Source organism: Salvelinus sp. IW2-2015, linkage group LG17 (assembly GCF_002910315.2).
Source record: "Salvelinus sp. IW2-2015 linkage group LG17, ASM291031v2, whole genome shotgun sequence".
Lineage (NCBI taxonomy): Eukaryota > Metazoa > Chordata > Actinopteri > Salmoniformes > Salmonidae > Salvelinus > Salvelinus sp. IW2-2015.
Genome location: NC_036857.1, coordinates 15,780,649 through 15,792,995, shown reverse-complemented (window position 1 = coordinate 15,792,995; position 12,347 = coordinate 15,780,649). Strand labels below are relative to the sequence as shown.

Below are 12,347 nucleotides of genomic sequence, written 5' to 3'. Positions count from 1 at the left end.
ATATACTACCCATCACTGCGACCTGTATGCTCTCGTTGGCTGGTCCTCGCTACATATTCGTCGCCAAACCCACTGGCTCCAGGTCATCTATAAGTCTTTGCTAGGTAATGCTCCGCCTTATCTCAGCTCACTGGTCAACATAGCAACACCCACCCGTAGCACTCGCTCCAGCAGTTATATTTCACTGGTCTGGCTGCCTTTCCTTCCAGTTCTCTGCTGCCAATGACTGGAACGAATTGCAAAAATCACTGAAGTTGGAGACATATCTCCCTCACTAGCTTTAAGCGTCAGCTGTAAGAGCAGCTTACCGATCGCTGCAGCTGTACACAGCCCATCTGTAAATAGCCCGTCCAAGCAACTACCTACTTCATCCCCATATTGTTATTTATCTTCTTGCTCTTTTGCACCCCAGTATCTCTACTTGCACATCATCATCTGCACATCTATCACTCCAGTGTGAATGCTAAATTGTAATTATTTCATCTCTATGGCCTATTTATTGCCTTACCTCCCTAAGCTTACTACATTTGCACACACTGTACATTTTTATATTGTGTTATTGACTGTACGTTTGTTTATCCCATGTGTAACTGTGTTGTTGTTTTTGTCGCACTGCTTGCTTTATCTTGGCCAGGTCGCAGTTGTAAATGAGAACTTGTTCTCAACTGGCCTACCTGGTTAAATAAAGGGGAAATAAAATAAATAAAAATAAAATGGCGTGGCATTCCGGCAACTTTGAGAAAACCAATTTTGTATTGGAGTTGTGCCTGTTGTTTTTGTTTACATGTGTATCTGCCCTCTCATTGGCTAGAATGTTCTCACCTGATCTCGCCTTCTGCTTTTGCGGACATTCATTCCCATTTTTACAGCGGTCACTCCACTATCTTGTCAGTTTACAATCTTTGTTTATGTTAATTTTGACTTGGAGGTTCCGAGTTTCTGACTTGTCATGAATGCACCATCAATCCCTCTTCTTGCATGCAGAGGAAAACCATATCCCAGGTATTTTACACTGAACAAAAATATAGACAATTTCATAGATTTTACTGAGTTACAGTTCATATAAGTAAATCCGTCAATTGAAATAAATAAATTAAGCCCTAATCTATGGATGACTAGGAATACAGATATGCATCTGTTGGTCACAGATACCTTAAAAAAAAGGTAGGGGCGTGGATCAGAAAACCAGTCAGTATCTGGTGTGACCACCATTTGCCTCATGCAGCGCAACACATCTCCTTCGTATAGAGTTGATCAGGCTGTTGATTTTACCCTGTGGAATGTTGTCCCACTCCTCTTCAATGGCTGTGCAAAGTTGCAGCATATTGGCTGGAACTGGAACACGCTGTCCTACATGTCGATCCAGAGCATCCCAAACATGCTCAATTGGTGACATGTCTGGTGAGTATGCAGGCAATGGAAGAACTGGGACATTTTCATTTTACAGGAATTATCATGCTGAAACATGAGGTGATGGCGGCAGATGAATGGCACAACAATGGGATTCAGAATCTCGTCACAGTAGCTCTGTGCATTCAAATTGCAAAATGTTCGTAGCTTATACCTGCCCGTACCATAACGCCACCGCCACCCTGGGGCACTATGTTCAGCAAACCACTCGCCCACACGACGTCATTTGCCCGGTACAGTTGAAACTGGGATTAATCTGTGAAGAGCACACTTCTCCAGCATGCCAGTGGCCATCGAAGGTGAGCATTTACCCACAGAAGTCAGTTACGATGCCAAACTTGTAGTCAGCTCAAGACCCTGGTGAGGACGACGAGCACGCAGATGAGCTTCCCTGAGACGGTTTCTGACAATTTGTGCAGAAATTCTTCGGTTGTGCAAACCCAGCTTCGTCAGCTGTCCGGGTGGCTGGTCTCAGATGATCCCGCAGGTGAAGAAGCACGATGTGGAGGTCCTGGGCTGGCGTGGTTACATGTGGTCTGCGGTTGTGAGGCCGGTTGGACATACTGCCAAATTCTCTAAAACGAGAAATTAACATTCAATTCTCTGGCAACAGCTCTGGTGGAAATTCCTGCAGTCAGCATGCCAACTGCACGCTCCCTCAAAACGTAAGATGTCTGTGGCATTGTTGTGTAATAAAACTGCACATTTTAGAGTGGCCTTTATTGTCCCCAGCACAAGGCGCTCCTGTGTAATGATCATGCTGTTTAATCAGCTTCTTGATACGCCACACCTGTCAAGTGGATGGATTATCCTGGAAATGCTCACTAACAGTGATGTAAACAAATGTGTACACAACATTATTGAGAAATAAGCTTTTTGTGCGTATAAAATATTTCTGGTATCTTTTATTTCAGCTCATGAAACATGTTGAGTTTATATTTTTGTTCAGTGTACAACGTATATGATATATAGCTGGAATCCTCAAATAATCATTATTATATGGTCACAGTTAGTGAGCAAAATTTAGTAAGCAAAATAAAAATCTCATTCAAGAATTAAAAAGAGGATTTTCCAATTCTTGAATTCACCTTCCTACCATACTTCCCTCCCTTGGTGGAGTGTACTGTTCAGAAACTGACATGAAAGCTCAGTTACTACAAAAACAACACATTTTGTTAAAAAGGTCAGTCTTTGATTTGGGGTGGCATTTAAGTATTTCATTTGTAACAAATTAACTTAATTTTTGTAGATTTGTATTTCATTTATATGTATTTGGGTACATCTTCCCATTATAAACAAACTAATATGGCAGCTTAATACATTTGGACTATTATGATAACATTGTGCTACCAGTAGGAGCAGTAACACCAATGCCAACTTTTAGGTAATTGAGGATTTTCATTAAATGGAGGCCACAGAAACGCAAATCTATGGTCAATAACCCTTTAAAAATAATTTACAAAAGTGATATGATTAATAATTTCTCACAATGCAACTTTATTTAAACACAATTCTCAATCCTCACATTTATGACATACTAAAAGGGTTTGATTAACTGATCCTTTCCTTTAATATAGGCCCCTCCCCAATAACAGTTTGCCACTGAAGAGAATGCTCAAGGTTCTTTGTAATGAGTGATTTTCAAGGCGGTAACACCAATGACTTAAAACATACTTGTAAAAAATTATAACAATCAAGATCCATTACTCAAAACTCAAACTGACGCAGTCATAAGATACTGTATGTCATTATATGACATCAGTCCGTTACAGGCTACATGGTTAAAATGAGATTAAAAAAGTCATCATGTGACCGATATCAAAAACTTACGTTTGTACATGGTGTGGATAACAAGTTACAACCTTAACTAACCTAAAAAGTCAAACTAATGGCTAAACCCATCAAATGTCCTGGCCAACCAAGTGATATTGGGTGACTTGAATAGGCAGATATGCTACTACTGTAGGCCTACTGGCATACAATAACCCAGCAGGTGGCACTCATGATCCGTGCAGACCTTTAACCTGTTCTGTGTTGTCCACCATGCCTCCTTACTCTCAGCTTAGCCTCAGTTCCTGCATCTTCATATTCAGTTTGCGGTTTGTGAGATCTTGGATTGCCCCTCTCAGCGGATGTGAGCCATCTCCTCCAGAAAGGGAGTCTTCATGCAGCCAGTGCAAAGCTGGTCCATCCACAGGGGCGCCTCGTGCTGCAGGGGGGTGCGACGAGGGTAGAAGGTGTAGGAGAGGTCGTAGTTCAGCAGACAGCTGATGGATGCCATGTAGACATCAGAGAAACGGCACAGGCGACGGGAGAAGTAGGTGGGGTTGTGGCAGGTGCGGAAAATGCTACCAAAGTGAGGGTTGAACAGGTTCTTGGTCACAGCTCTGTGAGGGGGGAAAATGAAAGAAAGGGTCGAAGGAGGTTCATAGGTCTGTACGAAGCTTGTTAAGTCAAAATTACACTGAATCCTTTAGGTCTGACTTGCTGTCCGACGGTCTTGATAAATTAAATATTTATTTTGAATATTATGACATACACTACATGACCAAAAATATGTGGACACCTGCTCGTCGAATATCTCATTCCAAAATCATGGGCATTAATATGGAGTTGGTCCCCCTTTGTTGCTATAACAATGGTGGCGAGTTTTACACCACTCCAGCTGACGCTTGGCATTGCGCATGGTGATCTTAGGCGTGTGTGCGGCTGCTCGGCCATGGAGCCCAATTCATGAAGCTCCCGATGAACAGTTCTTGTGCTGATATTGCTTCCAGAGGCAGTTTGGAACTCAGTAGTGAGTGTTGCAACCGAGGACAGACAATTTTCTTGCGCGCTACAGCACTCGGCGTTCCCGTTCTGTGAGCTTGTGTGGCCTACCACTTCACAGCTGAGTCGTTGTTGCTCCTAGATGTTTCCACTTCACAATAACAGCACTTACAGTTGACCAGGGCAGCTCTAGCAGGGCAGACATTTTATGAACTGACTTGTTGAAAGGTGGCATCCTGTGATGGTGCCACATTGAAAGTCACTGAGATCTTCAGTAAGACCATTCTACTGCCACTGTCTATGGAGTTTGCATGGCTGTGTGCTCAATTTTAATACATCTGTCAGCAACAGGTGTGGCTGAAATAGCCGAAAGCACTAAATTTCAAGGGGTGTCCACATACTTTTGTTTATTTAGTGTATAATATCTACTAACACTAGACTTACCGAAGCTCTTCTCTCTCCTTCAACCAATCCTGCAGAACTTTCTTTGACTCTGGATCTCGATGCATCTGCAACAAGTTCAATAAAAATGTTTTTACTTGAACACATTCATCTAACATAAAAAACATGGCATGGCTGATGGGTATAAAAAATCATAATATTAGTTTGTAGTAGTAGTGCTTATTGTGGGGGTACAATTGATTGGGACCAGAGTATGTGCAGCGGAGCTTGAGCGGAGCATGACCAATTTGACTGGAGCGCTGAGCGAGATTCCCAAAGGCTGGAGCCTGCTCCAATTTCACTCCAGTAGCGCTCACTTCACAAGCTCAGGGCATGCCTGGCCCAGCATGCATTTGTAGTCTACTTGTGTGCTACTATAGCCCCTTGCTTTAGCTACTGTCATGGAGTTCACAAAATATTTTAATAAAGAAACTGATAAAACACAGTTGCAAAATAAAAATGACTTACAAAGATGAGGACCAAGAGCAAGAGAGGGAGTGCGGTGATGTAGTGTCCACAACTAAAGAATCATTGTGGAATCTGAAAAGACGCGTATCCAGAAAGCATGATGGTGTACTTCGTGTACATGCTAAAAGAAAGGAACGAGGTGGATAGATAACTAAGTGTGTCATTGTAGCAAAAATATTGATAAAAAAACGTTTTTTTTTTTAAATCAGACCTCTTAAAAGTTTAGTTCATTTGTGTTCTATTATCTATACAATAGGCCATAATTGATTTTGGCCAATAGGCCTGGCATAGGAGCTTTCCGGTTATTTTGCCTAAAAACCTTTAGGCCTACCTATCCTAACTATAGAAAAATAAAAACACCTCTGCATCTCTGACCAGCCTGACCAGAGTGGCCAAAAGGGTGTTTAGCATCCCCAGTGGCTCTGCAAGCTCAGAGAGGATATTCTCCACTGCTGGCCTGCTCTCCATGCATCATCGCATGAGCCTGAAGCCAGACTCTGGCCAAACTCGTGTTTCTAAAAATGAATTCAAAAGGCACAGTAGACTGAGCCTAATAAGGCATTTTACATTTAATTTGTATTTAATTCTAAGTCACAACCTATATGCTCAATTTATAGACTATAATGATACAACGAAATGTTGTTTAAATGCTGAGCGCTTTATGTCCCTACCAGCCTATTCTGTCACACTCGCAAATGCGTCACAATGTATTCCTTCATAGCCTATAGCTTAATTCATTTTAGTTCCTTCTTAGGCTCCCTGTCTGGCTCCTGACCTATTTAGAGTGTTAATATGTTGTATAATATTTCATGTAGCCTATTTGAAATGAGCGCTTCTTACATTCCCCTTTTCATGTTTATTAAAATACTTTTCATTCAAATCTTATGGTTTGGTTTTAATACTTCAAAACCATATGGTAGGTCCAGGCAGTCACAAAAATAGATGGGTGTTGGTTAAATTGTGATTTTAATGAATGGAGCGAATTTTGAGCAGCATTTTCCCCCCACTGTGAGTGTGGAGCGGTTCTGCTCCATGAGCGATGAGTGTGATTTCCGACCGCTCAACTCCGCTCACATACTGATTGTGTCACGATCGTTATAATGAGTGGACCAAGATGCAGCGTGGTATGGTTCCAACCTCTTTATTTGGAAGTGAAACTCAAAGAAAACAATCAAGCGCAAACCGAAACGTGAAGCTAATATAGTGCCCGCAGGCAACTATACATAGACAAGATCCCACAAAGCACAATGGGGAAATGGCTGCCTAAATATGATCCCCAATCAGAGACAACGATAAATTGGTAACCATACCATTCCTCTGATTGGTAACCATACCAGGCCAACATAGATATATATATATATTCACCTAGATAACCCACCCTAGACACATCCCGACCTAACCAACATAGAGAATAAAAAGCTCTCTATGGTTAGGGCGTGACAGATTGGAACTACATCCCATATAGGCAAGAGACCCATCATGGTAAATGCAACATTGCTTTGACCTCACAGTTTGCCGATTTCAATGTTGTAGAACACCCTATAGCTCTATAAGTGTACCTGCATGCGCTCCAGCAGACCGGTGAGTGCCTGCAGCCAGGTGAGGCCCTGGGCATACTGCTCCGTGTTCACAACCCTGGTCTCCACCTCCAGCTCCGGTACTATGGCTCCCGTCCGCCAGCCGTGACGCAGCATCAGGTCCTGCAGAAGAGCATGAGTAGTCAGCCCAGTACAATGACTAACCACAATATGACACAGGTTATTACAGTAAGCACAATGTGGAACATAGACCTTAAAACAAAGTCAATTTCTGTTTGCAATTTCCTGTGTTGAGAAATCACATCCACACTGCCTGCATCAGTCACCAAAATATTCAGACATACAGTACCAGTCAAAAGTTTGGACACACCTACTCATTCAAGAGTTTTTTCTTAATTTTATATAATTTTCTAAATTGAAGAATAGTGAAGACATCAAAACTATGAAATAACACATATGGAATCATGTAGTAACCAAAAAAAGTGTTACATTTTGCTATTTCAGATTCTTCAAAGCAGCCACCCTTTGCCTTGATGACAGCTTTGAACTCTCGTGGCATTCTTTCAATCACCTGGAATGCTTTTCCAACAGTCTTGAAGGAGTTCCCACATATGCTGAGCACTTGTTGGCTGGTTTTCCTTCACTCTGCAGTCCAACTCATCCCAAACCATCTCAATTGGGTTGAGGTAAGAGGATTGTGGAGGCCAGGTCATCTGATGCAGCACTCCATCACTCTCCTTCTTGGTCAAATAGCCCTTACACAGCCTGGAGGTGTGTTGGGTCATTGTCCTGTTGAAAAACAAATGATAGGCCCAAACCAGATGGGATGAAGTATCGCTGCAGAATGCTGTGGTAGCCATGCTGGTTGTGTGCCTTGAATTCTAAATAAATCACAGACAGTGTCACCAGCATAGCACCACCACACCTCCATGCTTGACGGTGGGAACCACACATGCAGAGATCATCCGTTAATCTACTCTGCATCTCACAAAGACACAGCGGTTGGAACCAAAAATCTCAAATTTGGACTCATCAGACCAGAGGACAGATTTCCACCGGTCTCATGTCCATTGCTCGTGTTTCTTGGCCCAAGCAAGTCTCTTCTTATTATTGGTGTCCTTTAGTAGTTGTTTCTTTGCAGCAATTTGACCATGAAGGCCTGATTCACGTAGTCTCCTATTAACAGTTGATGTTGAGATTTGTCTGTTACTTGAACTCTGTGAAGTATTTATTTGGGCTGACATTTCTGAGGCTGTTAACTCTAATGAACTTGTCCTCTACAGCAGAGGTAACTCTGGGTCTTCCTTTCCTGTGGCAGTCCTCATGAGAGCCAGTTTCATTATAGCGCTTGATGGTTATTCGATTGCAGTTGAAGAAACTTTACAAGTTCTTGAAATGTTCTGGATTGACTGACCTTCATGTCTTAAAGTAATGGACTGTCGTTTCTCTTTGCTTATTTGAGCTGTCCTTCCCATAATATGGACTTGGTCTTTTACCAAATAGGGCCATATTCTGTATACCACCCCTACCTTGTAAAAACACAACTAATTGGCTCAAAGGCATTAAGGAAAGAAATTCCACAAACTAACTTTTAACAAAGCACACCAGGTGACTACCTCATGAAGCTGGTTGAGAGAATGCCAAGAGTGTGCAAAGCTGTCATAAAGACAAAGGGTGGCTACTTATTATTAATATACTAACATATTAAAATTTGTTTAAAACTTTTTTGGGTTAATACATGATTCTATGTGTTATTTCATAGTTTTGATGTCTTCAATATTATTCTACAATGTAGAAAACAGCAAAAATAAAGAAAAACCCTGGAATGAGTAGATGTGTCCAAACTTGTGACTGGTACTGTAAATATAGTAGACTCACTGCCAAGTCACTGTACAGATGATCTCCAAAGTACAGCACCTTGGATCCTCTCCATCCTGTGAGCCTGAGAAAGTCAAACAGGTTGCCCTACAACAAGGAGACAGCGTAATGAATGTCACAAGGAATTATTATTAAGTTAAATCAGGCAATGGTTGAAGTTAACAGAGGAGGAAATATGGCAAACAAAGGACCGTGGATTGGCAAAACTATAACATGACTAATGACAGTAATTATGTGGTCATAGATGTGGTCTTCCATCAAATTCTGCTGAGGCCTTAGCAACAGATAATTATTGGCCTTGAGGGTCAGTCTGGCAATGATGTTGGCAGTGTTCTTAGAGGAAAAGTACTCCATGGTTAACATGTCCAATTGTAAGGCAACAATACATGTAATTTCATCAAAATAGTATCCATTTATTACCAAGCCTGATCGATTGTCCGCAAATCCTGTCTAGATAACAGAGAACGAGGTGGCCTCATGCTTGTAACATATTAAGCCACAGAAAGCACCAGCACCAGATGGACTACGGGGAAAAGTACTGAAGGTCTGCGCCGACCAGCTCAAGGAAGTCTTCACACGACTGTTTAAACTCCTTCTGAGCACCTGTACAGTGCAAAACTCCTGGAAGGTGTCGACCATTGTACCGGTGCCTAAGAAGTCAGAGGCCAAATCACAAATGACTTTCACCTGTGGCCCTCACGCCCCTTCTGGCCCAATGCATGGAAAGGGTTGTTAGTAAGCACCTTACCCTGTCCATAGCAGATCATCTGAACCTGATACAGTTTGCCTATTAGTCACAGAGGGGAACTGAGGATGCTACCCTGACCTTGGTGAACATGGTGGCTAGTTAGTCACCTTCAACATGATAAATCATATGCACACGTTATTTTTTGATTTTAGTTCAGCTTTCAATACAACGCAAATACACACACTGCTGAAACGACTACTGGACCTGAATGTCAACAGAGGTCTCACAGGTTGGATCAAGGACTTAAACTGACCGCCCACAGAGGGTCATCATGAATGGGGCCCTCTCTGAGGAACTGACCCTGAACACAGGGGCGCCCCAGGGGTGTGTCCTTTCACTGTTGTTGTTCTCTATCTACACTAATGAAATGAAGATCCAACGAAACAATGTGAGCCAATGTGAGCCWTTTCAAGTATGCGGATGACATGGCTCTAGTTGGACTCTTTTTTAAAGATGCTACGTCAGATGGGTACAACTATTTTAAACAGACCAACAACCTTCAAGAATGGTGCTGGTCAAGTGCCCTCCACATCAATGTGGAAAAGACAAAATGACCTGATCATCAATGGCAACAACTTGCTAATGTTCCAACCACTCTCTCTGAATAACCAGTGGAGGTGGTTGAGTGTTTCAAATACCTAGGGACGCAAATTGATAACAAGCTGAGTTTTACAGAGAATGCAGATGTCACGTCCTTACCATAGAGAGCCCTTGTTGCCGCCACCGACACTAATCACCCCCCTACCCTCCCCAATTGGTTTCAGGTTTTGCGGCCGGAGTCCGCACCTTTGGGGGTGTACTGTCACGCCCTGACCATAGAGAGCCCTTGTTTCTCTATGGTGTAGTAGGTCAGGGCGTGACTAGGGGGTATTCTAGTTTAAAAGTTCTATGTTGTGTTTTAGTTTATATTTTCTATGTTGGTGATTTGTATGGTTCCCAATTAGAGGCAGCTGGTAATCGTTGTCTCTAATTGGGGATCATATTTAAGTAGCTATTTCTCCCACCTGTGTTTGTGGGATATTGTTTTGTGTATTGTGCATGTAGCACCACGTAGTCACGTTTCGTTGTTCGTTTATTGATTTATTGTTTTTGTTTAAGTTTCACTTTGAAATAAATATGTGGAACTCAACATCCGCTGCGCCTTGGTCCGCTCATTTTGAAGTTCGTGACAGAATATCCCACCTAAAGAGGACCAAGCAGCGTGTCCACGAGATAAAGGAGTTCTGGACATGGGAAGAAGTGATGGGTGGATGCGAAACCCTTCCTTGGCGGCAGACGGAAGGTAATAATGGCGGACAGCGACAACGCCAGGGTTCGCGGCCACAGAAAGCACAAGGACAACCCCGATATTTGTTTGGGGGGGGCCATAAGGGGTGGCCGGTCGAGCCGAGGAGAGTGCCAGAGCCCGCCTGGGAGTCGATGGAACAATGTGAGGAAGGATACCGGAGAGAGGGGTTAGCAATGAGTAGGCTGCAGCGCAGGCGGGCTGAATAGCGGGTCATCAGTCCGGTGCCATCTGTGACAGCTCTACACACCAGATCTCCAGTGCGCCTCCCCAGCCCGGTATGTTCTGTGCCGGTTCCTCGCCATGAGGAGCGTGTCGTCAGTCCGCTGCCAAAGAAACCCCAAGATTTTTTTTTTGGGGGGGGGGGCACATGGAGCTGGCGGCTGAGCCGCGGGAAGAGCCAGAGACCGCCAGGGAGGCAATGGAGAAGTTGGGAGAGAGAGAGAGATGTTGTGCAAGTGTGTTCTGCTCAACATTCGACCAGAAGTTTCGGTTAGCAGTCTGGTGAAACCTGTGCCGGCTCCACGCATCAGATCTCCAGTGCGCCTCTCCAGCCCGGTACGTCATGTGCCGGTTCCCTGCATTCGCCCTGAAGTGCGTGTCACCAGTCCAGAGCTTCCGGCGACGGTTCCCGGTCCGGAACCTCCTGCGACGGTCAACGGTCCGGAACCTCCAGCGACGGTCCGGAGCTTCCAGGCAAGGCGTCCAGTCCAGCTCCAGGGCAGGAGCCTTCCTCTGCGCCGGGGCCCAGTCCAGGCACAGCGTCCAGTCCTGCTCCATGGCCGGAGCCTTCTTCTGCGCCGGTTCTCTGTCCAGGCACGGCGTCCAGTCCAGCTCCAAAGCTGGAGCCTTCCTCTGCGCCGTTTCCCAGTCCAGGCACGGCGTCCAACCCAGCTCCATGGCCGGAGCCCTCCTTTGTGCCGATGCCCAGTCCAGGCACGGCGTTCAGCCTGGCGCGATGGCCGGATCCGGGGTCTGTGCGGGGGCTACGACCTACACCGGAGCCGCCACCGACACTAATCACCCCCCTACCCTCCCCAATTGGTTTCAGGTTTTGCGGCCAGAGTCCGCACCTTTGGGGGTGTACTGTCACGCCCTGACCATAGAGAGCCCTTGTTTCTCTATGGTGTAGTAGGTCAGTGCGTGACTAGAGGGTATTCTAGTTTAAAATGTAAATGTTGTGTTTTAGTTTATATTTTCTATGTTGGTGATTTGTATGGTTCCCAATTAGAGGCAGCTGGTAATTGTTGTCTCTAATTGGGGATCATATTTAAGTAGCTATTTATCCCACCTGTGTTTGTGGGATATTGTTTTGTGTATTGTGCATGTAGCACCACGTAGTCACGTTTCGTTGTTCGTTTATTGATTTATTGTTTTTGCTTAAGTTTCACTTTGAAATAAATATGTGGAACTCAACATCCGCTGCGCCTTGGTCCGCTCATTTTGAAGTTCGTGGCAGCAGACTATTTGTTTAAAGCAAGCCAGCGCCTGTTTTTAATCAGGAAATTGAAGGGGGTTGGGGTCAGCCAAGATGCTCTGGAGAGGGTGTATAGCAGCTTGGTGGAGAGCATCTTCACGTTCAATATGACAGTCTGGTATGGTAATCTGAGCGTGAGGAGCAAAAGCAAACTGACCAGAATAGTAAACACAGCCAGCAAAGTAATTGGTCGACCACAGGCACATTTGAGCAGTCAACCATAAAGAAGGCACTGGCTGTCGTTGGCAATTCCTCCCACCCTCAGTTGGAGAGGCATCTCTCTGGCCGCCGCTTCAGAATGCCCATGGCCAAAAAGAACGTGTTCAAACATTC

General features: G+C 44.2%; 1 protein-coding gene across 2 annotated transcripts in view; it reads right to left on the bottom strand.

Annotated features, from left to right (window-relative positions):
- Positions 1-2,887: 2,887 nt before the first annotated feature.
- Positions 2,888-12,347, bottom strand: part of LOC111976654 (5'-nucleotidase domain-containing protein 2-like) — a 38,145-nt gene continuing 28,685 nt past the window's right edge. Inside the window, exons 11-14 of one of the 2 annotated variants that reach the window (XM_024005657.2) lie at positions 8,505-8,591; positions 6,648-6,788; positions 4,624-4,688; positions 2,888-3,797 (exon numbers count right to left, since the gene is read on the bottom strand). In XM_024005657.2, coding sequence (XP_023861425.1) covers positions 3,536-3,797; positions 4,624-4,688; positions 6,648-6,788; positions 8,505-8,591 — 555 coding nt within the window. In that variant the 3' untranslated portion in view covers positions 2,888-3,535. Of the gene's footprint in view, positions 3,798-4,623; positions 4,689-5,088; positions 5,161-6,647; positions 6,789-8,504; positions 8,592-12,347 lie in introns of those variants that run through there. The other variant, XR_011481306.1, reaches the window with a different exon arrangement.